Here is a 25,771-nt window from a genome sequence, read left to right as displayed (position 1 = left end):
CCAGCCACCATGGTGACAACCAGGGACAGGGCGACCAGTTAGTGAGATCAAAGACTTTTAAATGTGTGTGTGTGTACATGTCTGTGTGTGTTTAAACGTGTGTAAGAGGGCTTGTGGAGGGTCTCTCTCCGCTCATCCCCTCTCTCTCTCCCTCTAACTCTCTCTCCCCCTCTAACTCTCTCTTTCGTCTCATCCTCGTTCGCGTCCCCTTCTCCCAGCGATTACGCCCGAAGGAAAAAGACAATAAATCCAAGACGTGCTGAATGAACGCCATTCATCATATTCATTTTCCTGTCAATACAATTATGAAAAGCCTTGGGCCTTTCTTTCCCTGGAACTCAATTCTACTGTGAGGAACACCAATGTAACGCAAGGGGGAGTGGAGGAGGGCTGTCCTTTTGGCCCCTCCAAAAACTATGTCCTGCTCTCGCTCTGTAGAAGAATTCCATTTAAAGGGTAATTAAACATCGCAGTGTGCTCTTGCTTGACACGAAAAACTCTTATTTTCTTTCCCAAATCTGTCTTTTTTCCAGTGGAAGAGCTTTGGCCAAGCGCTGTCGGCCAGACCCCTGGTGGAGAGAGACAGTACGGCTGCCGGAGGCTCCTTCATGTCCTGGTCGTGTCACGTTAACGGAACGCCGTCTCTGTTTTTCTGTCAGCTGGTGCATCTCAGAGTGTCAATTAGCGTGTTCGTTAATGGTCCAGTAAATCTCTGATCATCAAAGCTCTGAGAGATTATTGGCCTGTAATGGGCTGATGGATCAATAGCATCTTAGCGAGAGAGAGAGAGAGAGAGAGAGAGAGAGAGAGAGAGAGAGAGAGAGAGAGAGAGAGAGAGAGAGGAGAGAGAGAAAGACTGAGTGACTGAGAGTGTGTAAGAGAGAGAGAGCCAGAATGGGAGGTAGAGAGAGCTAGAGAGACATACAGGGAGGGAGAGAGAGAGAAAAAGTGACTGAGAGTGTGTAAGAGAGAGAAAGTGTGAGAGAGAGATAGGGAGCGACAGACAGACAGACAGACAGAGAGACAAACCGCAACACCTGTGGAACTTCACAGAGTCGGTGTTCTGCATGTGTTGCTCCGGTTTCAGGGGTGGTTACAGGAGATCTCTGTACAAGGCAAGGTAAATGACAGCACAAGGGGGCCTGAAGTCGGATTAGTGAAGAGACACAAAGGAGCAAATGTGGAGAGAACATCCCCTCTCGTGCTCTCTCGCAAACTGAATTATTCATCCTGTACTTCTGCCCGGCCGGGAGAGAGAGAGAGAGAGATAAAGGGAGCAGGGACGGGGATGGGGCAGGAATCCTGAGAGGGAGATGGACAGAGAGAAAGAGGGTGAAGAGGGTGAGAGCGAGCAATATAAGGAGTGACTCGGAGCCCTCTAGCCATGCTCTGAAAGACTATTTAAAATTTATTAACACACATCTGTAACTGGTTTCAATTGTACTTTCAGTGGCAATAAAGACTGAAGGGCCCCAAAGCCTCTCTCTCGAACTCTGTCAGTCTTTCTTCTTCTTCTCTTTTTCTCTCTTCTGCTGTTTCTTACTCTCTCCTCTACCCCCCCCCCCCTCTCTCTCTCTCTCTCTCTCTCTCTTCCTCTCTCTCTCTTACTCTCTCTCTCTTACTCATCCTCTACTGCAAATTATCTGTCTTCTTTTCTTTCTCTTCCTCTCCCCCTCTTTCTCCTTCTCTCTCCCCCTTTCTCTCCCCTCTCTCTCCTCCTCTCTCTCCCTCTCTCTCCCCCTCTTTTCCCCCTCTCTCTCCCCCTCTCTCTCCCCCTCTCTCTGAGCATCAGCTCCTTTAATCAGCATCAGTGCCTTCCTGGCTCCTGGGCTGTGACTGAGGAAGACGTGTGATTGGCAGGGCGGGAACCAGGGAGCCGACCAATGAGAGACAGAGAATAGCAGGACAGGGTACAGGTATTGCGGTGATGCAGGTGGAGGGTCAGAGGGTCAGATGCAGTACACTGTGCCTGGGAGGGGGAGGAGGGGGAGGAGGGGAGGAGGGGAGGAGGGGAGGAGGGGAGGAGGGGAGAAAAAGAAGTGAGACTGTGTGTGTGTGTATGTTTAAGTGTGTGTTTTCATTCAAGTGTGTATTTGTACAAGTATGTGTGTGTGTTTGTGTGTGTGTAGGCTTGAGGGTGATGAACTCCCAGTGTCCAGCGAGGGCCATGTGTGGGGACAGTCGTCCTCTGTGGGTCCTTCCACCCCCGTCCTCTCCCCTCCTCCCCCCCCTCCTCCCCCTCCTCCCTCCCTCTCTCACCACCCCCCTCCCGGTGATAATTGATTCTGGCTGGGCCGGGCTGATTGGTGTGAGCTCCCCCCGGGGGCGGAGGGGTGAGACAGCTGTCCCTGAGCAGGCCTGACCAGGGAGGGCTCCACCGGCCCTGCTCGCCCAGACACGGGCCCTCCGCCGCCCCCTGCTGGTCTGGAGCCACGGACAGACGGACAGACAGGACCAGGAGAGATGGAAACAACCAAAGAGAGAGAGGTAGAGAGAGACAGAGAGAGCGAGTGAGGGGAAGAGAGGGAGAAAAAAGCTGTTTGTGGGACTGTGTGTTAGTGCACACTGTTATAAGATGTGTGTTAGTGTGTGTTCTGTAATTGGCTGAATATTGAAGATAGTTTTGGTGCTGCCCTCACTAACATGGCAATAAAGCCCACTTAAACAGCGCTATTAAGAAACACACAGTTGAGCCGGTGGAGCAACGGTTTACGAATTGAAAAAAAGTAAGAATTGAAAAAATATTGGCCTTTTTCTGGGCTCATTTTTGTTTTTAAAAGTCCAAATGACCACTCAATTGGGTAGTGCATCATTTCCTGTCAGGCTGGTGAAAGGGGGCTGGACAGCTCTAATTCATCATTTTGGTGATTTAATAGCTCAGAAATATATTAAAATAATAAAAAGAAGGCTGAAATGCCCTGGATTTGCTGTGATAAATAGCCCTCGCTGTCCTGATTGGATTAGGGCCGCTAACAGATATATTGCGGTCAGGATTCACACAGTCACGCGCGATTGTTTTCCAATAAAAAGTTGCATATTAAATTCCAACACAGAAGAGGAGGGGAGAGGTCTCTCAGTCTCCAAACCCTCCAGAAAAAGAGAGAGAGAGAGGGAGAAGGTGGAGGGAGAAGGAAGATGAAGGAGGGATGCGGTTTATGCTTCCAGTGTCTACTTTTCCGGATGTGCTTCATTCCCTCTTTCTCGTTCTCTCTGGCACACAAACACGCACACACACCGTCACACACACATACCTACACACACTGGTACACAAGCACAGACACACACTAACACAGGAAGATACATGGGCACACACACGCATACAGACACACAGACGTACACACACACACACATCGGGCTGTGTGGAGACACTCAGGGGATAGGCAGAGTCTAATTGTACCTCCACTCATCAGAATGAGCTTAATCGTAATTAATTAGCTCATTTGTTTATGCAAATGCACGCAATTAAGTCATATTGTTTACTAAACAGATCATTGTCTAAATCAAGGAGGAATGTTCTGAATTCAAAAGCAAAATGATGTTCTTCTAATTAAGCTCATTAGTCAGGAAGTGTAATTAACAGGTTCCTGATTAGGATAATTCTCGTTTCTGTGGCGATCTTGGGCGTCGTTCTGGGATGTACACTGATCGACAGCGAAGACATGAGGCCAGGCTGTCATGTTCCTAATCATGGAGGGAAAGTGCAGTTGTGGAGGGCTGTACCACTGATAACAATGGCCAGGTTGTAATTAGCTGTAGGAGTGGTAGAGAGCAGAAGATAAAGGAAGTGAAACGGGTTCATGAGTTGTGTTTCTGTGAACAAGACAAAGAGGAAGAGAGAGACATGAAGAGACAAAGACAGAGAACAAAAAAGACAAAGAGAGGGAGAGAGAAAGAAAGAGAGAATGGAAGAAAGAAAGAAAGAAAGAAATAAAGAAAGAGAGAGAGTTGTGGGTCAGAGGTGTTGGACACACAGGGGTTAAATCATTTTCATTATTACTTCTGAGATCTGGCCTGAGGGGATGCAAGTATGAACGATTAGAGAAAGACGGAGAGAATGAAAGAGAGGAGGGAGGGAGGAAGAGAGCGAGAGACTGGAGGGTCTTATAAATCATAACAATCATAACCCCGGGACACATGATGACAAAGAGGGGGGTGAAGAGCAGGAGAAGGAGAGAAAAGAAGGATTGATGAGAGAGAGAGAGAGAGACAGAGAGAGACAGAGAGAGAGAGAGAGAGAGAGACAGAGAGAGAGAGAGACAGAGAGAGATACAGAGACACAGAGAGAGAGAGAGAGATACAGAGACACAGAGAGAAAGAGAGAGAGAGAGAGAGAGAGAGATAGAGAGAGAGAGAGAGAGAGAGAGAGAGAGAGAGAGAGGAGACAAAGCCCACCAGCCAGAGACTAGAGGAAGACAGAGGAGGGCTCTGAGAAAGGGTCGCCATGTGAACACCAGCTCAGGGACGTCACAGACGCGGGCGGTCAACTAGCGACACTGAAACAAACATGGCGGCCAGCTGAAACCTGCAAAGTTGTTAATTTGTTTTACGGTCATGTCAATGTGCGACTCACACACAGAAAACACCTTGGCCTGGATGATCCCCCCTGCGGTGAGCCAGGATACAGGCCCTTCTCTGCTGAAGAAGAGAGCTGGGCCAGGATACAGGCCCTTCTCTGCTGAAGAAGAGAGCTGGGCCAGGATACAGGCCCTTCTCTGCTGAAGAAGAGAGCTGGGCCAGGATACAGGCCCTTCTCTGCTGAAGAAGAGAGCTGGGCCAGGATACAGGCCCTTCTCTGCTGAAGAAGAGAGCTGGGCCAGGATACAGGCCCTTCTCTGCTGAAGAAGAGAGCTGGGCCAGGATACAGGCCCTTCCCTGCTGAACAGGAGAAGGCAGAGACCACCAGAGAGCCTGACGAGAAGCAGCAAAATGAAAGAAAAGATTATTTATTTTGGGACAGTAAGTGACTCCGAAGCAATTTGGCTGGCAGGACATGGTGTGAGAAACAAGCTGGAAATCCGTTTGAGAGAGATAACGTTGAGAGGGGAAGTGAGAGGAAGAAATAGACCGATGGAGATAAAGAGACAGAGGGGGGGGGACTGGGTATGGATAAATAGAGAGAGAGAGATGTGCAGAGAGATGGAGAGAGGAAAGAAGAGATGAAGACTGTACAGACTGCAAGTTACTAAAAGGAACAAAGGATGAAGTTAAGATGTTTTGTTTGGCTTGTGTTTGTGTACACACCTTTGTGTGTGTGTGTGTGTGTGAGGGTGTATGTGAGGGTGTATGTGAGTGTGTGTGAAACCAAAGTGACAGATGTATGAACAACAAAGTAAGTGTCCGGGCCCAAGGTAGAGGCATTTAAAGTGTCCCTCTCAAATTGATTATTAGTTTAAATATGTTTGTGGTTAATACAAATAGGATAGTTCTATTAGCACTGAGTAGGATACTGTAATAGGTTTCTGTGACCTGCAGGAATTCCTCTTGGTTTGAGCACATGCTAATGACCTTGCTATCTCGAACGTTTATTAAAAACATCCATCTCTCTCTCTCTCTCTCTCTCTCTCTCTCTCTCTCTCTCTCTCTCTCTCTCTCTCTCTCTCTCTCTCTCTCTCTCTCTCTCTCTCTCTCTCTCTCTCTCTCTCTCTCTCTCTCCTTTATTGCTCTCTCTCTTTCGTAGCTCTGTCTCTCTCATATTGTTCGAACAGCTAGCTCCTGAGCTGTCCCTTCCCACACGAGTCCTCCCTCTCCTAGGACAAAGCTAATGAAAACAGCTATTTGCGAGAGCTTGTGTCTTAATTGCTATTCCCATCACCGCCAGCCAGAAGGGGGTTTGGGGTTGTGATGGAGAGACAGCTGATCGAGCGATAAGAGCAGTCATTAGAATCCTGCATTAGAGACTACTCTTGCTGCCTAATGACCAATTACATCTCTTTCAGCTCATTCTCTGAGCCCCAGACTCCGACACCAGCATCGCCATGCTCTGCTCTGCCCTCTCTCCAACGTCTCCAACGTCTGGTGACTGCTCAGAAAACCCTCGATACAGATGGGAACACCTGCGAAGAGCGCGGCTCATTCATTCTCATTTGTCTCCCTCTGCTGGTTTGTAAAGGCACTCACCAGGTGCTCTTGTTTTCCAAAAATGTCCTTTCGCGCTTTCGTGTGTAACTACATGACGCTATGGAAAGACTGATGAGAATAATGCTGTGATTGATTATTACATTTTATTTGTTCCCTCCATACAGAGGGAGGGAAATTTACACTGACCAAAGGAGAGACAAAACTTAAGAGAAAGCTAAAAGAAAAACCAAAAGAAGGGGTACCAGCAGTACACCAGTTTGCTCTGCAGTTGGTCATCGGTCAATTTCATCGATTTTTTTTGGTGTCAGCTTGACCTGATTTTCCTCCTCCCTTCGTTTCCGTCTTGAGCGCGTTGACCGTTTTCTTCTTCTCCTCATTGGGAGCCGTCGTGACCTTTGACCCCCTGCTCCGTCTGAGTCTCAGCAGAGAGACCAGAGCCCCCAGGGGGACCAGAGGCAGAGCCAGCAGCAGAGCCAGCATGTCCAGGCTGTAGTAGCAGGCCCAGCCCATGCTGTAGGCCTCCGTACGAAGATGTCCGGCTCCCTGGTTGCGGATCACGTACTCCACCCAGAAGACAGCCCGCTGCAGCGGGGGCTGCGGCTGGTCCCTGTGGAGGCTGGAGAGCCCCTGCATGCTGCGGCGGTACGAGGGGTCGTTCAGGACGTCCCTCAGAGCCTCCAGGAACGCCTCCTCGGTGAGCGTGGCGGGCTCCAGGACTCGGACCGCTCCCCTGGCCTGGAGACGCAGCAGGTTGTCCGGCTGGTCGAACAGCAGGGGCAGGCCGAGCACGGGGACCCCGTGGTAGATGGCTTCATACAGGCCGTTGGTGCCTCCGTGGGCCACAAAGGCCCGGGTTTTGGGGTGCCCCAGGAGGTCGTTCTGGGGAAGCCAGTCCAGCAGAAGGGTGTTGTTACCCAGACTGGAGGGTCTCCGGTCTCCTGTGAACTTCCACACCACCTTGTGGGGGAGCCGGGCAAAGGCAGCGGCCACCGCTTCGGTCACCTCCCTGGGCAGGGCAGAGATGAGGCTGCCCAGGGTCATAACCACCACCCCATGCTCCCCAGAACTCTGCACAAAGTCCTCCAGCTCTTTGGGAAGCGCTTTGGCAGGGCGACACTGGAAGCCCCCTATGTACACCAAGTTGGGCATGGTGGGGCGAGGGAACTCGAAGATGAAGTCCATCCTCATCAGCCACACGTCGGCAGAGTACTGCATGGTCAGCAGGTCAGCTCCGGGGGGGAAGTGCTTCTCCAGGATGGGGCTGTATGTGGGGAACACCAGCAAGCGTTCCAGCAGGAAGTTGAGCGTGTAGTGCAGCAGGTTCCTGGTCCTCTGGAGAACATCCATCTGGTCGGTCAGCCCCGATCCTGGAACAGGAACGTAGGAGACGGGAGAGGGGGCGATGGAGAAGTGGCCCTCGCCGAAGCTCATCCACCGCACGTTGTAGACTAGAGGGAGGTGGAGGTAGTGTGCTAGGATGACCCCGGCAGGCATGGCAGGGTCTGTGAGCATGAGGTCATACCCTGTGTCCTTCAGCTGGGCCATGAGATCCTGGTTCTCCAGCATCTTAGAGAGCATGTTGGAAGTGGCACTGTGGGCCGCAGACAGGATGGTCAGCAGCTCTCTGACCTGCACCAGGCTGCCGACCACAGCCCCCTGCCTTCGAGCATCCAGGATGCGGCGGGCGGAATCATCGAACAACTCCATTCCGAGCCCCTCTTCCCCCAGGTGAATGGTGACCGGATGGTAGTGAGGAGAACGCTCTCTCACAAACCAGCTCTCGGAGACCCGTATGACCGTCATGTTGTGCCCTCGGCTGTGCAGTTCCTTGACCAGTATCTCCATGTTGACCCAGTGACTGCCATCCACGGGGAACACCAGAATGTTGGCGCCGAGACAGCCAGGAGACGAGGCGAAGAGGAGGAGCTGGAGGAGGGGCCAGAACAGGGCGGGACTAAACAGCGTTCTCGTCACATGATCAGGCATTTCACCTACAGGACACAGAAGCAGGGACTGGTTAAAAGAACAGAATGTTATATTGTAAAGGGGTGGAAAATTCCAAGAGTTGTCTGTAAAATATCATTTATCATTTATTTTTGTCTGGGAATATTCAGCAAATTTTCTATTCAGTATTCATGAATCTCATGGTCTGTAAATTAAGCGAAAGTAAGTAAATAGAGGTGCAATAAAAAATTCACTGTCATCATTTACATTTAGCAGACGCTCTTATCCAGAGCGACTTACAGGAAGTTCAGGGACATCCCCCCGAAGCAAGTAGGGTGAAGTGCCTTGCCCAAGGACACAACATAATTTTGCTAGGCCGGATATCAAACCGACAACCTTCTGATTAATAGCCCGACTCCCTAACCGCTCACCCATCTGACTCCCCATCAGCAGTAAGCATGAGTTGACAATACACATAATCAATTTTAGAACGGACAAACTTAACAGAAGTAAATTGCTGGTGCTCCAGGAAGTATTATAAATATGTTGCAAATGTTGTCAAACAGCTGTTTTTGGCAGAATAATTTACCTTAAAACACGGTTTTATGTAGGATGTCTTCCCGTCAGCGCAGTTTGCTCACAGCTCAAATTCTTTGCTTGAATAGTGAACACAGTTCTATTTCCCATTCGAACCAACAGTTAAATCCCCTCTTGAGAAAGAGCTGCTTAGCTTGTGAAACCCTAGATCAGGAAACTGTAAGCCATTTCTCCAAACTAATGAGATTAAAATCTGAAAGCACGCTCCATTGTAGAAACATACCAGTGTCACAAGTGAATCGGAGCATACATTTTTACATTAGCAGAAAAATGGGTGGATGACAGGTGTAGCTCAGTGGTAAAACCCTTGACCACGGATCAAGAGGACCCAGGTTTGAACTTCTCCTGTATGTCTGCTCAATGGATAAGTTCAAAAGCCTGGGAAGTAAGTTTGAAATTAAACTTTTTTTATCAATGTGATTTCCTCAATAGCAGGTTTATCATGAGAAACCCTCAGACACACCACCTAGCCTGTCAGGAGCTGTATGAAGTATTATCTCTACAGGCCCTTTTACATCTGAGTTCCCTTTCTGGGCCAATTTAATTTCTGTTCTGAATATCCTAGCATCAAATTATTCTTACCATATATTGAGGGGACTACTATGAGTAACCACAGTAGGTTTCAGGCATCTGGCACTTTCTTCGTCAAAGTTAGCAGGGGGTGCAATTCCTGGTAAGGCCCAACATAGCCCTGCCCAGAAATGCACGCCCCCTAAAATTTCTGTTCTGTAAATCCTGGCAAGTACCCAGCTAGCTTTCAGTTAGGGTAACTGATAGTGGTCATGCTTGAGATTTGGAAGGTGGAGTGTTCGAATCCCAAGTGCTGACGAATGTCGGCCAATAGTAACATTTTGTGGTGGGTCTGTGTCTTGGCACAAGAGGTCACATATTTTGATGGCTGTCGTCAGGTTGAAAAAATATTTTCCAAAGGTCAAAGAATCCCTGCCTACGCTAGCGATCGTTGGAGGTCTGGTAGCAGGGCCAGACCACGGGAAGGTCACGGAAGTCTAGAACTCTAACCGTAGCCCTAACTCTAACCCTAACCGTAGCCCAGGCCCTAAACCCCTACCCTAAAAACAGGGTCAGGGTTGGGCTGTCCTTAAAAACCTGATATATGGATGGAATGTCAGGAATGGATTTTAATTGTCTAGAAAGACTGATTCGACCTTACATTTACATTACATTTAGTCATTTAGCAGACGCTCTTATCCAGAGCAACTTACAGTAAGTACAGGGACATTCCCCCGAGGCAAGTAGGGTGAAGTGCCTTGCCCAAGGACACAACGTCATTTTGCACAGCCGGGAATCGAACCAGCGACCTTCGGATTACTAGCCCGATTCCCCGATTCCCTAACCGCTCAGCCACCTGGCTCCTGGCACCTTGCTGCTATGAGCACTGTAGTTCTTCTGTATTTCATGGGAGGTCATGATCCTTATCATCACTCATGGATAGCTCAGTAGAAGAGCATTTGACTGCAGATCAAAAAGTCCCAGGTTAAAATCCCCCTAGTAGGTTGCTGTGAAACAAAGCACCTGCCAAATGAATACGTTCTCTCTGAATATCCTCAGCGCGTAATCTCCCTGTGTTCGTCACTGTGTGTTTTTCGAGATGGTGATCGTGATTCATTCATTCGTGTCCTTTTCCTCTAAATCACATTGGTTCATGTAAAGTCATGTGTCTGACAAAGCATTCACACTGTCGAAGCCAAACGTTTGTTATGAAAAGCGACGCTTTATTTCTTGTTTAAATAATTGACCAGGAAGTGCAGTGGAATGTGACAGTGAGAGAGATAGAGATACACAAAAGGAACAAGGGACAATAGGCCTTAAATATCTCACTTTCAATGGCATGAATGTGTGGAAGTGAAAGGGAGGCATATAGAAATATATTTAAATCAGCAAGTTAACACTTCCAGAAAGGGCGTGTGAGAGAGAGAAAGAGAGCAAGAGAGAGAGAGGGAGAGAGAGACAGAGAGAGAGAGAGAGAGAGAGAGAGAGAGAGAGAGAGAGAGAGAGAAAAAGAGCAAGAGAGAGAGAAAAAGAGCAAGAGAAAATAAATACATCCAATATCCATACCTTTATAGTAGCTATGGCTAGGAGACATGAGGTCAGGAGTGTTGTATGTGTGAGATACATTCTGCCGAGAGCACTACTTTCTCCCTCTCTCTGTCCAAAACAATACAGATGCCGAACTAAAGACAGACAGACATCAACACAGACAAATAAAATGGCTTCAATACAAAGTTGGTTTACTATAGGAGAGCTATTACAAAAAAAAACATGTGGAAACCAAATGCCCGCTCGTCTGATTCATTCTGGAGCTGTGTCTGTTTTAATAAACCAGTGACCATGACAAAGGAGCATGGATCTGATCCAGGCTGTGCTGGAGGTGATGAGGCTGGGGGTCTGGAGGTGATGAGGCTGGGGGTCTGGAGGTGATGAGGCTGGGGGTCTGGAGGTGATGAGGCTGGGGGTCTGGAGGTGATGAGGCTGGGGGTCTGGAGGTGATGAGGCTGGGGGTCTGGAGGTGATGAGGCTGGGGGTCTGGAGGTGATGAGGTTGGGGGTCTGGAGGTGATGAGGCTGGGGGTCTGGAGGTGATGAGGTTGGGGGTCTGGAGGTGATGAGGTTGGGGGTCTGGAGGTGATGAGGCTGGGGGTCGTCAAGTGTTCTTAGCACTGACCAAGATGATAGGGATGTTCCTCCTCCTCATCTCTTTGGAAATCTGGCACCAGGAACAGCAGTTACAGAAGGTGGCGTACAGACAGTCGTTACACATGGTGTCCTGCAAACACAGACAGTCAGGTGAGAGAGGGAGAGATGAGCGCCAACCTTGACCCCAACCCCTAACTTTAAACATAACCCTTAACCCCGAACCTTAACCTGGGTTAGAAACACAGATATATCACTGATAGGTTAGAAACACAGACAGTGTTGGCTAAGCAACAATGTCCTTTCGACATTGTTGACCGGAAGACTTTTTGTCCATACTTTGATGCCGTAGCGATGACGCATGGAAACTCTCATTGCCATTGAGACTGGTGGAATGAAGCCAAACATGTCCAGCAGAGGGAGACAAAGGCACTGTCCGTATGCCTTACTGTGTTTGCAGGCATAGCAGGGACAACACCAGCATGCAAAACAACCTAGGCATAGGAAAACGTCATTACATGAACACAATTAGACACATCAAAAGCTTTTCAAACACACACATACAGGCAAAGTATGACACATTTTATAAACACACACACACAGAGAGGCAAAAACACTCACACATACACACACACAGAAAGAGGCATAACTCATTTCACACACACACACACACAAACATATACAAACACACACACGACAGCTGGTACTTACAATCTGGGACATCCTCACAGCAGTCACAGATTTTAGAACCCCACTGATTAGATTCTTTCGACTCCATGACTGGCTCAGGCTGCCTTATGATCATCTTGGACGGCATGATGACGTCTAATCTACATTCACATTTAACACACATCAGTGTTAAATCCTCTCAAACTCTCTAAGTCAACACTGTCTTCAGGTTACCCGTCAAGAGATTCATCAACTCATGACATTAAGATACAAGGGAATAAATTAGGATTAATAAAGTGAATTTAAATTAATTTAATTAAGCTGTATGCTTATAACAAGGTGTTTAAACAAACATCTGCAAGGATACATATGAAACTTTAGGCCTATTGTAAAAAGAAATAAACGTCTATTTGTTGGATTTGACAAACGCACATAGTAGTTTGTGACCCAGTAAAGCTTGCAGTAGCCTAAAGCTTCCAAACATAGCCTACAATATGTGACATTCTTAATCTTCGTGTGTGATTAAGCATTAGGCCTGTTGTCTAATCAACAGTGGCAGGTGCAAGCTCTTTGATAAAACATTGTCTGATAAACATGAGCAAATTGAAATAAATCTGTTAAACTAAAAACTGTCAAAAGATTATTAAGTATCCATACCTTGATTTATATCTATTGGTTATCCTTTAGGGTAATCAGGGGTTCTCTTACCTGTGCTTGTATAGGTGTGAATGATGAGAGAGACTGATACTCACTTCTGGGCGAGGAAGGGTTGTCACTATTTTCAAATAGACTAGGATTGAAATAACATGTAACAATGAAACTATAAAGACGCACAAGTAGATGACAAACACCGGAGCCAGTCCGACCAGAAATCTTCTAAAGAGAATTCCGGTGTCAGCTGGAGTCATAGGCCTACCCTTGAACAGGGTGAGGCTTTGACATTACCGCATTTCTGAGTCTGAGAAGACAAAAATGTATGACCATTTGAACGTTTCCGATAAGATAAAAGCTCATTTATGAGCCCGTTGATTTGACTATGCTATTTTTTGTAGGCTTATGACTTTGATTTATGACTCTAAATATTAATCAGAATCAGATAGTCAAGTTAGCCTATTATTTAATAAACACAATTGCGGCAATAGATAAGGGTTATTTTTTTAATTAATGATCAGTAAAGTGTACCAGAAGGATAGTAGTTTTGCTTTTAAAATGTGTACTAAATTGGATATCGTCATACAATGACTGCTGGAAAGATATGGGGCTTGGGCGGGGGTGGTGGTCACGCACCTCCCACAAGAGTCAAGACCCCCTAAAGAGAGATGGGGGACAGTTCTAAGTTGTGGGGTCCCGTGTTATTAGTGTTAACTGTACCCACCCCCCATCCATTTAATTTAGAACCTAGAATCCCCAGCCAACATGGGGAATCCCGTTTTGTCAGACTTTAAAATGTAGGACTACACCTTTAAGACACCGGAACAGTGGGTATTGCAAAGGGGGGTGGGCATACAGAACCCAACTGTCTGAGAATCTAAACATCGCATTCGTGAAGCAACGAGGACCTTCCGTGTCGTCCATTAGGCCTAGTTACAGGTTAGAAACCACGCCAATACTTTACACGGTTATCGGGTTGAAGTTAATAAAACATACTTAAAACATAAGGCCTATATTTAAAATACATTCATGAATAATTCCGAAGGCTAGTTTGCGCATTGCCTCACAAACTTGCACGACTTGACATTTGTCAACAAATTACGTGAACATCATAATACTCTACTTTTTTATTTGACTCAGCACGTTTAAATGCAACTTAATGCTATCCCTTCGTTAACACGTTTCACTATCCATAGATGGGTGTGTATGCCAAATGTCTACTTAAGTGTAATCTCTGTTTGTTTCTTTCAACACTTTCCCCATATCAACCAGATTTAGATATCATCGCCAGATATTCTGCCCTCGACAGATATTCTGCATGCTGTACTGTTGCGGAAGCAAGGACGAGGAGAAGGAGCGCCCGGACGCGAAAAATCCAGGGGTAGAGAGACCGAAATCAAATAAATCAGAGCCAAATCAAGAGAGCGCACACCGACCGCTAGCAATGTACGGAGTAGCGGCGGGAATGCCCGAACTGTTACCTCCATTTGGAGTGATCCAACCCGGCACGGGGCGCTCCCGTGAGCCGAATGAGGGTCCCGGTTTGGGAACGAGATTCAACAGGGGTGAGGTGAGCTTTGACTCCCCCCAGCGGAGACTGGGACATCGGGCCCCGAAGCTAGGGCAAATAGGACGGTCGAAGAGAGGTGAGTGCGGCAGATAATGTTAAGGTGTGGAGAACACGGAGGGAGAACCTGGTTGAAGTCTCCAGGGCTGTAAATAACACCACTGACCAAACTGACACCGCACTCAGATCGGAACATTGTGTGAGTGCATAACATTGAGTGCACAACATTGAGTGCATTATAAGAAGAGGTATATAAAACATTAACAGCGTAGTGAATGTTTTCAAAGTGCATTCATGGATACACAGCATATGAATCCAATGTCTTGGTCCCACACACATATAGCTCGCAGTTCAGACAGCTCTACCAGGTTGCCTCACCCGATCATTTGCTCACAGCTTGCGATACGTTTACATTTAGTCATTTAGCAGACGCTCTTATCCCGAGCGACTTACAGTAAGTACAGGGGACATTCCCCGAGGAAAGTAGGGTGAAGTGCCTTGCCCAAGGACACAACGTCATTTTGCACGGCCGGGAATTGAACCGGCAACCTTCTGATTCATAGCCTGATTCCCTAACCGCTCAGCCATCTGACCCCCCCCCCCTCATAAACAACGTTTGTGTTTGCAGTGGACATAGACGATGAGGACCTGGATGATATGAACAACAACGGGCCTCTCCTCCCCATCTCCCTCAGCCTCTCGCCCGTAGCCTGACCTCGCAGCGTCCAGAGCGGACCGAGGGTGGAGATTACCCCGCGGACCCAGGAGGAGGTCCACCTGTCCTGGACTTCCTAGCTGGGGGGGTGGGGGCGGGGGCTGGCCTGACGTTTACATTAGCAGCATGCACTTTGACCTGTAGTTTAGTTTCCTGGCATCTTCGCTGCAGCTACTGTAGTTGCTCTGGTGTGTGTGGGGGGAGGGGGGCAACAACATACCTGGAGAGGTCTGGGAGAGAGGGAGGACTTGAACTAGGTTTGGGTGGGGGCAGGAGGGGGATTCCTGGGTAATCCTGAGAAGAGGGGAGGTGTGAGCGAGGGTTGGGGTGCTTGGTGGTCTTGAGAGATGGTAACAGGTGACCTGCTGGTTGGTGGGGGTCATTCTTGGGGTGACCTGAGATGTGAGAAGCGGGTGAGTTGGGGGGGGTGTCTGGGGGAGTGAGAAAGATGGGGAGGTGGGTGAACTAAGATTAGGCAGAGATAACACTGAACCGTGACTGGAGGTTTAACACTGTGTTCATCAAGATCCTCAAATGGGTCTGTCTGTTTTCCCAACCTCTGCTCCACCCAACATATGGCTTTTATTACCACTCCTTGGCAAAAACATACTGGTTGCTTCACTGTTTACAACTCTCTGAGATCATGTTGTGACCATTCAGCAGTATAGGTTTACAGTATTTTAACTGTATTGTATTCAGATACGCGTTTCAATGCACTTGTTTTCACTAGTTTGTTCATTTGCTCCTGTTTGTTTTGACTTGTTTGCCTGCGGTTTAGGTTATTTTTGCAGCAAGCAATACAGGTCTTATTTGTTACCAACTCACTGTATAGGAAACACTGTGAGAACAAATGCACACATGTATTTATAGGAATAATCACAGTAAATGCAACATATCCTTTGAAAATAACCAAAGCTCTGGTTTCTTTGGTGCAGTGTGTTGCTTTGGGTTACTTCCATCCAAACACTTGTCAGTCTCCTGTTTGACTTTGTGAAAGTGTTCTGCTTCTCAGGAAGCATGGTATCTACCTTCATACATTGAGTTTGACCTTCTCACAATCATGTTAATCCTAGTATACTGACATACTAAACGAAACCCTGTTTGAGAATAAATAAACTGGTGATAGATTCAGTGGGAGAACCACTGTGATTAAATGGGGATTGCTGTTAATATACTCTCGTTACGCTGTTGCATGCTGATAGGCGTTGCCGGAACAAACATGATGTTAGTGCTTTCCATTACTACCATCTCTTGTAGCTCTGGAGAAGACCACAGATTAGTGCTGTCGCTGCAGCACCACAGATATGCATTTCACTGGAGAGGAGCACCACAAGGTGGCGATGAAGCCAAAGGAATGCACTAGGTCCTGCCAAGAACATGCCGAGTTGCTGAAGCAGCCTTTCTCAATCCCGCGTCTCGGGACCTCCTGCATGTTTTGGATGTTTCTGTTTCAACACACCTGGTTCAAATGAATGGGTCGTTATCAGGCTTCTGCTGAGCTTGATAACGACCCATTCATTTGAATCAGGTGTGTTGGGTGACGTGTAGGGCAAGGGGTCCCAGGATTATGAGTGTTCTGAAGCTGAATATAAACTTGATGCACAATGCCTCTGTTAATAATTAAACACAGTTTGTGATCAGGGAGGGTGAATATGTACTGAAAACAGAGAATTTACACATCAGTCGTAATGTTGAATGCTGAACCCATCCACCCAGGAATCTACTGCACACACATCACACAATTTCTGAAGAAATATCTACACAGTATCTTTTTGGTGTAAAACAACCACTTTTAATATCATACAGCCTATACGCCATGGGTCTTCACTTGAAGACTTTTATTCATGAATCATGAGTAGTGTTGAAAGCCAAGATAATTTGGAGTCACCAACCAAACTTACCTGGCAAAACATTTTGTCCGCACTTTATTGACACAAAGCCCATTATAAAAAAAATCCGAAAATGGGAGAACCTCTTAAAATGTTAAATATTCTTGAGCATTGCATAATATATCATAAATCTACCAATGGGAACACAAATCGCTTCCCGCCTTTTCAGAGCCAGAACATAGTTGAGTAAGGGAGAGATTAGAAAAAGTTTAGGAACCTGGTTCATCACACTACTAAACTATACTGTAGTTAGGATGAACCATAGTAAGTGTAATATGGACATTTTAATAAGAGTTTGTGATATATAAAATGAATCGTGTTTATTTACAATTGAGGGCACAAGTCAGAAAAGTTAAAGTGTTTCCCCCCCTTCTAAGATTCTACTCTTGAGTAATTAATATGGGCATGGTTAATGGCATAAAAATCTTCCTTTTGATTGGTTAAGCTTCGGATAAGGTTGTCTGGGCCAGAGAGACCTCAACTAGCAAGCAGAGCTCACAATTTAACTAGTGGTCAACAATGTTTCTTTAAGTTGACTTCAGCATTACCAGTTAGAGGTTCACACTGACAGAAGTGTTACGCCAACTCTAAAGGGTGTTGGCTGAAAAAACGAACTTGGCCGTTTCACACATTTCACCACAGCATCAAGCTATTTCAACCACCAAGATCACAAGGCCACTGTAGGATACATAACAGACATGTGGGGCTGGAGTGATAGTTTGAGAGGGAAATGTTACACTTCTCCCTGAGACTGACAATCTACATGCTTTACCGAAGTAAACATCCCAGGCTGTTATCTACGCTCTAAAAAAACCATCAAGCACAGATTTCTCTGAACATAACGGCCTCACAGACATCAGTAACAGAGGGGGGCAGGGCTTCAACCTCAGATAAACAGAATACAAAATAATTAAAAACACGAGGTACAAAATGTTACAAAAGGAAACTGGCTGAAGAGGGGCAGGGACTGCTGTGTTAAGTGGGACCGGTGTGGACGTGCATCTTGTCAGTGCTGCTCAGGCACCAGGGGACCGTCCATCTCAAACAAACTCCTTGTGGCTGCTACCCGGGGGGCGGGAGATGGGGTACTTGGGGGTGGCGGCTTTCCTCCCCCGGGGGCAGGAAGCAGCGAGCATGGCCCCGCCCATGATGTCCAGGAAGGATCCGGCCCAGGCGATGAAGATGGCTGACCCAAACTCATACCTGGAGGGGAGGGGCGGTCAGGTAGTCATCAGTATGACATCCAACATTTGAATTTCACGAGTAACATTAGCTAACATTAAGTAACTTCCAAGTCATATCAAATCAAATACCAAAGTCCCTAACAAGCCCTGAAGGAGAGGATTCCAATGTGTTCTAATCATAGACAACAGTAGAAGGTGCACTGCTTACTTTGTGTTGACAGGTGTGAAGGGGTTGTAGAAATCCTTGATGATGTTGTGAGCAAACCAGGAACAGGCCACAACAGATGCAAGAGCTGGATATGAGAGCGAGAGAGAGAGCGAGAGAGGAGATTCCATAAGGTTAATCACCCCATTATGAATACAGACAACAGGAAATGACACAGGAGAGTCACGTGGGTCCTTACAGCCAATCAGCAGGACGATGCCTCCAGTCATGGCGATGCGAGACTTCTTGGTCTTGTCATCTCCGCCGCAAGTGGTACACTTCATTCCCATGGTGGCCACGCCCAATCCTGCCACCGTGACGATGATGCCAACGATCATCAGGGCACGTGTTGCCTGGAGGGAACCTGGGGGTGACAGGGTTGACGAATCCATCACACACAATCTCCTGCAGTCTGCTTCATAGTGTGTTCATTCAGCAGAGACTTTTATCCAGGGCAACATACAGGGGAGGAAGCAAACAAGCGACCTCTTGATCTGCAGCCAAACGCTGAGCGATTCACCAGGTGTCTTACACCATTTTCAACCACGCAAAATCTGGGATTATTACTATTTTAAAACACTGATAAGACAAGCCGAAATGTGGGGAGTGCGGGGTATATTTGTACATTTACAGCCTCCTGTTATCCATTCAACATGACCTTCAATAGAGTGTGAAGATCAAGTCTCTTACACTATAACCAAGCTACAACTGTGATTCTTAGTCAAACGTATTCGTTTTGAAACACAGACAACTAACTATTACCAATATTCTTAACTGCAATCAGGTAGGAAGTGAATGAGATGTGTTTAAGGTTTGTGGCGCACTCAGGAAGTTAAACACCGAGCCATGCATGCAAATGCTAACTCCACACACACACCTCTCTCTTTCAGCCACTCCTTCGCCCTGCGCACCTGTAGACAGGTGCAAAACTAACCAGATCCAACAGGAAGCCCTCTCGAGGACAGGGTGGGTGTGTGTGTGTGAGGACAAGGTGTGTTTGTGAGTGTGTATATACCCCCCCCCCCCCCCCCCTCCCCTCCCCCTCCTAGCATCGTTCAGTCAACAGGAACAGGTCTGACCAGTCAGGTCTGAAATGAGGGAGGGGGGAGGGGGGGCTCCGGATCAGGTTTCATTCGGAGAAAGACACTCCTTTTCCCCTGATCTCACGGCCTGCTTGTCTTCCTATTGGCTACACCTTCCCACAGTATCATTCAAACAGAGCTGTGATCAAAATGGCGGCTACCTAGAGCCAGCACTCACAGAAGATGGATCCGATGAGGACACACCCAGATAGCTGTTTCTACCACGTAAATTACAAAGTGACTGTGAGCAGTGTTAAGAGCTCAGAAGGTCTAACCCTGTCTAAGCCTGACCATAACCCTGGCCATAACCCAGGCCCCTAACGCTGGATCTAACTCTAACCCAGGCCCCTAACGCTGGATCTAACTCTAACCCAGGCCCCTAACGCTGGATCTAACTCTAACCCAGGCCCCTAACGCTGGATCTAACTCTAACCCAGGCCCCTAACGCTGGATCTAACTCTAACCCAGGCCCCTAACGCTGGATCTAACTCTAACCCAGGCCCCTAATGCTGGATCTAACTCTAACCCAGGCCCCTAACGCTGGATCTAACTCTAACCCAGACCCCTAACCCTGGCCAGCTTCTGTGCTGTGTCAAACATAATTTACATAGAGGGCCATATACTCCATTGTGCTTCTTCTATTACAGTGCAACACTCAATCAGCCTGTTAGTACAGATATCCACTGTTTATTTACACATTTTATATATGACCAGTGCTTCTGATTGCGCTATGTTTATCAAAACTGGCTTGCGTTCATGTTTGCAGATGCGATAAACTAATTGTTTCATAGGACCCCTTATCAGAAGGGTTGATACGCAACTCAAACACAAATATGGTTTTACAGCCACTCAAACGAGCTGCCGTAAACTGAGGCCAAACCAAGGAAGATGTCTGGGCAGCGAGCCTGCTCCAGAAGGAGAGGAATGGACGCATCCACAGCCTAACTGATGAAGTGGAACATCAGGCCAGTAAGCTGGGGGAGCAAATTGCTGTGGGGAGTGAGGGGAGGGGAGGGGTGGCTTGCAATTATACAGGGTAGCGAGGACAGACCGGGGATGGCAGATTGGAGGGTGGAGTTTAATCACACAGGGCTGTTGCTCTCGTGCCAATCCGAAGGCATGATTTAACACTGATTTTCCACGTGCTGTTATTTTCGACGTGTGTGCAGCTAAAAAGTGTCCACATCCTGGTGGGAAGGACATTGGTGTTTTCTCGGAAGGCCCGATGATAGTCCTTATCTGCATGAGTGTTTTCACCTGAACAGAAACACTGCACGTCTGATCCTACATGTCCTTCTGTACTTTCTAGATGTACTTTTGGATAACCGCCTTCTAAATGTTTAAATACAGATTTTACAAAAATTATCCAGGAGATTATGTACCGATAATCTGGAGTAAAACTTGACTGTCAAGTAAATTTAACTTCCTTTCACTCTTAGAAAGAATGAATCATGGTTTGAATGACGTTATCAAGTCTTCACCAGGATACCTTTATAATGTGTGGGTGCCTGCGTGTGTGTGGTGGGAGGGGTTATATTGTGTTCTGTAGGAACGCCTCCTGATTCCTGAATACTCTTCACTAGTCTGTTTACTAAACCGAGACAAATAAAGGCGGTGTTTACCACTGCCCCTAGCCAGCATTCACACCGCTCACCGGGGTTTTTCCTAGCTTCTAAGCAGGGGGGAGGGGGAGAGGGAGGGGGGGGAGGGGGAGGGGGAGAGGGAGGGGGGGAGGGGGAGAGGGAGGGGGGGGGAGGGGGAGAGAGAGAGAGGGTGAGGCAGAGGGCGAGGGAGGGGGAGAGGGGCACGCCCACGCAACCGAACAATGGCAGCTAACATAATAATTACCTTGGACACAGTTTAACCGAAACAAGTCAACGAATTCCTTGTGCAGTGCCCCTAGGCTAGTGCGTTAAAGTCTTTCAAATAAAACTATCGATATATGGAGTGTACTCGCTGATAATATATACTTGGGAAATAACAGCCGTAATAAAAGTTTAAAAAACAAAGTGGCGGTTCTGCTAAGAAAAACTCAATATTTCGTCCATGATGGCAGAATCAAGTTAAAGCAAGTAAATCAACTACAAGATTTTAGTCAAATGATCTACTGGGAATGTGGATCTTGGGAATTCACCTGCCGTATACACCTGCTTGTGCTAGGCCTTGCCTAACAACCGATGAAGACAGGCCAAGACATCTTGGTCTGTTTAAATTAGATACGGCTACAGATTACTAACGGACATGCTGAATAATCGGAATGTTGTATACAAACTAAATGCTTTTATTCGATTAAAAGAAATTCATCTTTTCTTTTTCAATCCAACGGAGTAACACTTACTGTCAAGTTGTAGAATGGAGTCGTAGACTTTGCACTGAATCTGTCCGGTACTTTGGAACGCACAAGACATCCATAGTCCCTGGTACATGGCCACTGCTGTGATGATATTGTCTCCAACATAGGCGGACATCTTCCATTGTGGCAGGATTGTCCCAATGATCAACCCAATTAGACCCAGCATCGAAAGGGCAAATCCTAAAATCTGCAATCCCGAGTTTGCCATTTTCAACTATTCTTAGTTTTACACGATTTTTATAACGTTAAAAAAATAAAACTCGAGTTGAACTTTTTTGTCCAACCAGCTAAACAAGTAATCCTCCGCGCCCTTTCAACTGGACGGACCGCTTCGACGCAAGCAAAAATTGATTTGTTTGGTAAACCTTTACACGAGGCGATATGTAATTTGCGTAGGCCTACTCTATATTTAGGAAAAAAAATCTTCAATCTTCTGTTAAAACGTTCAGACAATATTTCGTTCGGGTTCTTCTCCAAAAGGCACAAGAGATAATTTCACAGGCACCTGTTCCTCAACCGCACCTTGAATATGTAATGAGGGTCTGTCGGGGACGAGCGTTTTAAGGTGGTTTCAGAGTGGCTTTTGCACAGGGGGCGGGGACGCGCACAGTTTCGGCTCCACATCCGCCGGTATCTCTCAGCGTTGCTGACCTAGGCAGTTTCGTGATGTCACCGTATAAACCACAGAAAAATAGAAACATATGCTTTTGCAGCGATTTTACAATCCACATAAAACTGATCCTTCTTTTTCGCCTGTTCTTCGTCCGTATGGATATTTTCTGTTCCTGGGATATCTAAATATCTAACTCACAAAAGTGATAGGCTAATTAATGCAGCGTTTGTATTTTCACCTTCATAGAAGATTACAGAAGAACACGCAGCTGGTAGTCTGCATCGGTCAGACTGACGTTGTGAAGCCAGGTGTTCAGAGGTTTTTACCGTGTAAATAGCTTCTTACGATCGTCCTCACAGTGAAGTCTGAAACAACAAAGGGATCTTTGTTTGGTTAGAAAGAATTGCTTGAATCGCTGCTGCCCAAGCTCAAGGTATTAAGCAGGCAAACACAGCAAGGGCTAAACAGTAATATACCATACCTAAAGGATTAAATGTGGTGTTTCACATATGCCTCAATATCAGTCCTAGACTGTATGTTTATCTATGAGATCATGTGGTCTGAGATAAAGGTGAAGTGAGGCTAAACAACATGACACTATTGGGAGAACTAGGAAAAATAACAATAGAACTTGTTGACAAAGGGAACTAATTGAACTTACTTCCTATTGTTCTTTGATTTGTTTACTGACATGCCCTTTACCCATCCATCCATCCATCCATACTGATGTGATTCAGTTATTTACAGAGATGGGAAGCTCAGAAAAAAAAGGTTGGAAAGGTTGAAAAAGTATTTTTTATAAAGTTCTGAAAAGAAAGGTTTACAAAATATTTTCGAAAAAAAAGTTCTGACAAAAATGTTTTGAAAGGTGGAAAAAGGTACCTTATGGATTAGGCAGGGAGTCAGCAATGTCGACATGACTGAGAATAGAGACATTCATGATCACCTATGGCCATGAGGAAAAACGAAATTGTGGGTGTCAAGGATTTTTGGTGAATGCTCTACAGTGTCTATTTGTATTAATGTATTAATATGATGTGAGGTCCAGTTACCAGCGTTGAGTAATGGCTAGTTTTTACTGAAGTATATGTCAGAGCCCACACTTATTTACTTTAACTTGAGTGAAAAAGTGTAGTCAGTACTTCAACTTTGACCAGAGTATTTTAAAACATGACTATCAGTACTTCTACCTGAGTGAAGGCTTTTGCCATCTCTGGTTATTTATTTGGCAACAACAAATAGTTATGGAAAGTTATGTCAGGCAAAGACAGAAACTGAAACCAACGGTAAAAAAAAGAGAAATCATTCACAACACCGGTGTATTTTGGAAGTACAGGTAGACCAAACAGAGATGTGTGTGTGACTCATAGCTTTGGCTTCTCTGCAAGCTCAAACTCTTGGTGTTATCTGTAGGTAGGTTAAGCCCTCAGGCAAATGTTTCCAACTGATACTGAGGGAGTGAAGATAGGAGGGTAGGGGGCAGACGGGAGGAGCGTGGATGAGTCGACGTGGGTGAGTGGGGATGCGTGGGGTGGATGAGGATAGGTACGGCAGAGGGGAATGTACATTTACATTTAGTCATTTAGCAGACGCTCTTATCCAGAGCGACTTACAGTAATTACAGGGACATTCCCCCGAGGCAAGTAGGGTAAAGTGCCTTGCCCAAGGACACAACGTAATTTTGGCACGGCCAGGAATCGAAGCAGCGACCTTCTGATTACTATCCCGATTCTTTAACCGCTCAGCCACCTGACTCCCCTGAATATAGGAAGATGGTGATAATATTTTGGTTTCAATTGGATGAGGACAGAACACTGACCTGATTTTACTTCCTCTGTAACTGTAACAACGATTATGATCTGCTATAGCTGAAGCCACTGTTCACACTGAACTTCAAAAAGGGAGTGGATATCCGTCACCGGCCAAACAGGTTTACAGTGTGAGCTGCCACAGCCTCCAGGCAGTTCCTTTCAACCACAGGGGAGATACACGTTTGAACACAGACAAACAACACACAAATACTGAAAATGAATGTACCGTACACAGCTTATTGTTTCATAACACCCCCTCACTTTTATCCTGACAGAATAAGACTTGTCGTAAGACTCAGCTACACACCTTTGAGTCACATGGAGTTATTTCATAAGTCACTTGGAAGGTACATTATATGGAGGGAGCGGGGGAAGGTGTTAGAGAACAAGTCAGTGTGTGTCTGTGTGTCTGGGGTGTTGAAGGGTGGAGGGGGAATATCAGGACATCATGAACTACACCGTGTGGTTCATGTTTGGGATTTAGGAGATGCAGAAGATCTTGCATAACAGCGTGCGATGGGGGGATGAGAAGGACACGAAGTACAAGAGGAAAGAGACTTTCTCAGACGATGTTTGTTTGGGACTGGGGGGCGGAGCTTGAGGGACCGGGGGAGGAGCTTGAGACACCGGGGGCGGATCTTGAGACACCTTGTAATAGTTTGAATTAAGAAGCGGAAAAAACCCAGACTGACACATTGTGTTGGTGAGATGTGACGTACGGTTGTGATTCAGAACTGGTTGTTTTGACACTGTTACCGCGGGATAAACTACCCCCATGGCATCTCTTTTATAGCAATGACATCAATCTCACATTCTTGGTTATGATAGAAAGCACTAATTCCATTGCTCTAAAAGTGCCTATTTGATTGATGCGCTTATAACATTTTCAATAGCCATTTTCACATGACATGGATGAGTCACACACCAGCTCCGTGTTTCGGGGTGTGGACAGTGTACTATAGCGATGCTGCGGTTTAGGACAAAAGGTCAGATCACGATGAAAGATTCAACAAAGCTCATTGTTGACATCTAGTGGCCAGTGATCATAACTGCGGATGGATGTGTGGACTGTGTGGCAGAGGGAGAGAGGGAGGTTTGAAAGGAAGGATGTGAAGGAGATCCCATGAGCGCGTTAAGAGGGAGGGATGGGGGTTGTGGGCCCAGAACGTTTTTCACTGCTCGGCCATTTGTAAAACCACCTCATTTTATCACCTCCCTGAATACCTCGACATCATTACTGTGACCATGAGCTGGAACCCACCCCCATTACCTCCCCTTTCCTCACCCCTTCCTTCCTTCCTTCCTTCCTTCCTTCCTTCCTTCCTTCCTTCCGTCTCTTTCTCTCTCACTTTCTTGCTATTTTCCCCTCCCTCCCTCCCTCTCTCTCTCTCTCTCTCTTTCTCTCTCTCTCTCTCTCTCTCTCTCTCTCTCTCTCTCTCTCTCTCTCTCTCTCTCTCTCTCTCTCTCTCTCTCTCTATATATATATATATATATATATATATATATATATATATATATATATATATCACTGTCTCTCATCCCTCTCACCCTGTTCTTCAACAATAAAGCAAATGTACATCCTAATGAGAACAGGAGCCGAGATGAGGAGAGGGAGACGGGGGTGGGGGGGTGGGGGGGGGGGGCAGGAGAGTGTGAGAGAGAGATAAAGGTGAAATCAACAGTGACACGTTTGTCAGGGACAGGGAGGTGGGGTTTATGAATGACAATGAGGGCCAAATGCTAACTCTGTGTGCGGGTGCGT

The 25,771-nt window shown here is 46.6% G+C and overlaps 3 protein-coding genes and 1 long non-coding RNA gene across 7 annotated transcripts; 1 reads left to right on the top strand and 3 right to left on the bottom strand.

Annotated features, from left to right (window-relative positions):
• Positions 1-6,297: 6,297 nt before the first annotated feature.
• Positions 6,298-7,938, bottom strand: ugt5g2 (UDP glucuronosyltransferase 5 family, polypeptide G2). The gene has a single exon (XM_067256895.1). The coding sequence runs from the start codon at positions 7,921-7,923 to the stop codon at positions 6,364-6,366; it is 1,560 nt and encodes a 519-aa protein (XP_067112996.1). The 5' UTR covers positions 7,924-7,938; the 3' UTR covers positions 6,298-6,363.
• Positions 7,939-10,329: 2,391 nt separating this feature from the next.
• LOC136962961 (cornifelin homolog B-like) lies at positions 10,330-14,137 on the bottom strand. 4 transcript variants are annotated; one of them, XM_067256898.1, is made up of 5 exons: positions 14,072-14,137; positions 12,597-12,897; positions 11,982-12,100; positions 11,610-11,764; positions 10,330-11,403 (listed from the first exon to the last, which is right to left on the bottom strand). In XM_067256898.1, exons 3-5 carry the CDS (start codon positions 12,085-12,087, stop codon positions 11,281-11,283), a joined length of 384 nt encoding a protein of 127 aa, XP_067112999.1. In that variant the 5' UTR covers positions 12,088-12,100; positions 12,597-12,897; positions 14,072-14,137; the 3' UTR covers positions 10,330-11,280. The 4 variants fall into 4 exon arrangements, with proteins under 4 accessions (XP_067112999.1, XP_067112997.1, XP_067113000.1 ...); XM_067256896.1 differs by having other exon boundaries at positions 12,648-12,897; XM_067256899.1 differs by having other exon boundaries at positions 12,692-12,897.
• On the top strand, positions 13,462-15,057 carry LOC136962963 (uncharacterized). Its single transcript, XR_010878956.1, has 3 exons — positions 13,462-13,529; positions 13,863-14,236; positions 14,786-15,057. It is a non-coding gene; the product is annotated as an uncharacterized lncRNA (long non-coding RNA).
• A 1,723-nt stretch (positions 15,058-16,780) lies between these two features.
• Positions 16,781-22,124, bottom strand: LOC136963239 (claudin-7-A-like). Its single transcript, XM_067257298.1, has 4 exons — positions 21,571-22,124; positions 18,350-18,514; positions 18,154-18,238; positions 16,781-17,964 (listed from the first exon to the last, which is right to left on the bottom strand). Exons 1-4 carry the CDS (start codon positions 21,791-21,793, stop codon positions 17,802-17,804), a joined length of 636 nt encoding a protein of 211 aa, XP_067113399.1. The 5' UTR covers positions 21,794-22,124; the 3' UTR covers positions 16,781-17,801.
• Between the last annotated feature and the right edge of the window lie 3,647 nt (positions 22,125-25,771).

The sequence above is a fragment of the Osmerus mordax genome, chromosome 19 (assembly GCF_038355195.1).
Source record: "Osmerus mordax isolate fOsmMor3 chromosome 19, fOsmMor3.pri, whole genome shotgun sequence".
NCBI classification, from domain to species: domain Eukaryota; kingdom Metazoa; phylum Chordata; class Actinopteri; order Osmeriformes; family Osmeridae; genus Osmerus; species Osmerus mordax.
The sequence above is the reverse complement of the archived record's forward strand: the minus strand, read 5'-3'. Positions and strand labels throughout refer to the sequence as shown.

Coding starts and splice junctions, on each gene's coding strand:
- LOC136963239 (XM_067257298.1), bottom strand. CDS start 21,793: ATGGCAAACTCGGGATTGCAGATTTTAGGATTTGCCCTTTCGATGCTG. Junction 18,239..18,349: donor CATCGTCCTGCTGATTGGCT/GTAAGGACCCAC, acceptor TCTCATATCCAG/CTCTTGCATCTGTTGTGGCC. Junction 17,965..18,153: donor TTCACACCTGTCAACACAAA/GTAAGCAGTGCA, acceptor CCTCCCCTCCAG/GTATGAGTTTGGGTCAGCCA.
- LOC136962961 (XM_067256896.1), bottom strand. CDS start 12,847: ATGACTCCAGCTGACACCGGAATTCTCTTTAGAAGATTTCTGGTCGGA. Junction 12,101..12,647: donor TCACACCTATACAAGCACAG/GTAAGAGAACCC, acceptor ATGTGAATGTAG/ATTAGACGTCATCATGCCGT. Junction 11,765..11,981: donor CTGTGAGGATGTCCCAGATT/GTAAGTACCAGC, acceptor TCCTATGCCTAG/GTTGTTTTGCATGCTGGTGT.
- ugt5g2 (XM_067256895.1), bottom strand. CDS start 7,923: ATGGAGATACTGGTCAAGGAACTGCACAGCCGAGGGCACAACATGACG.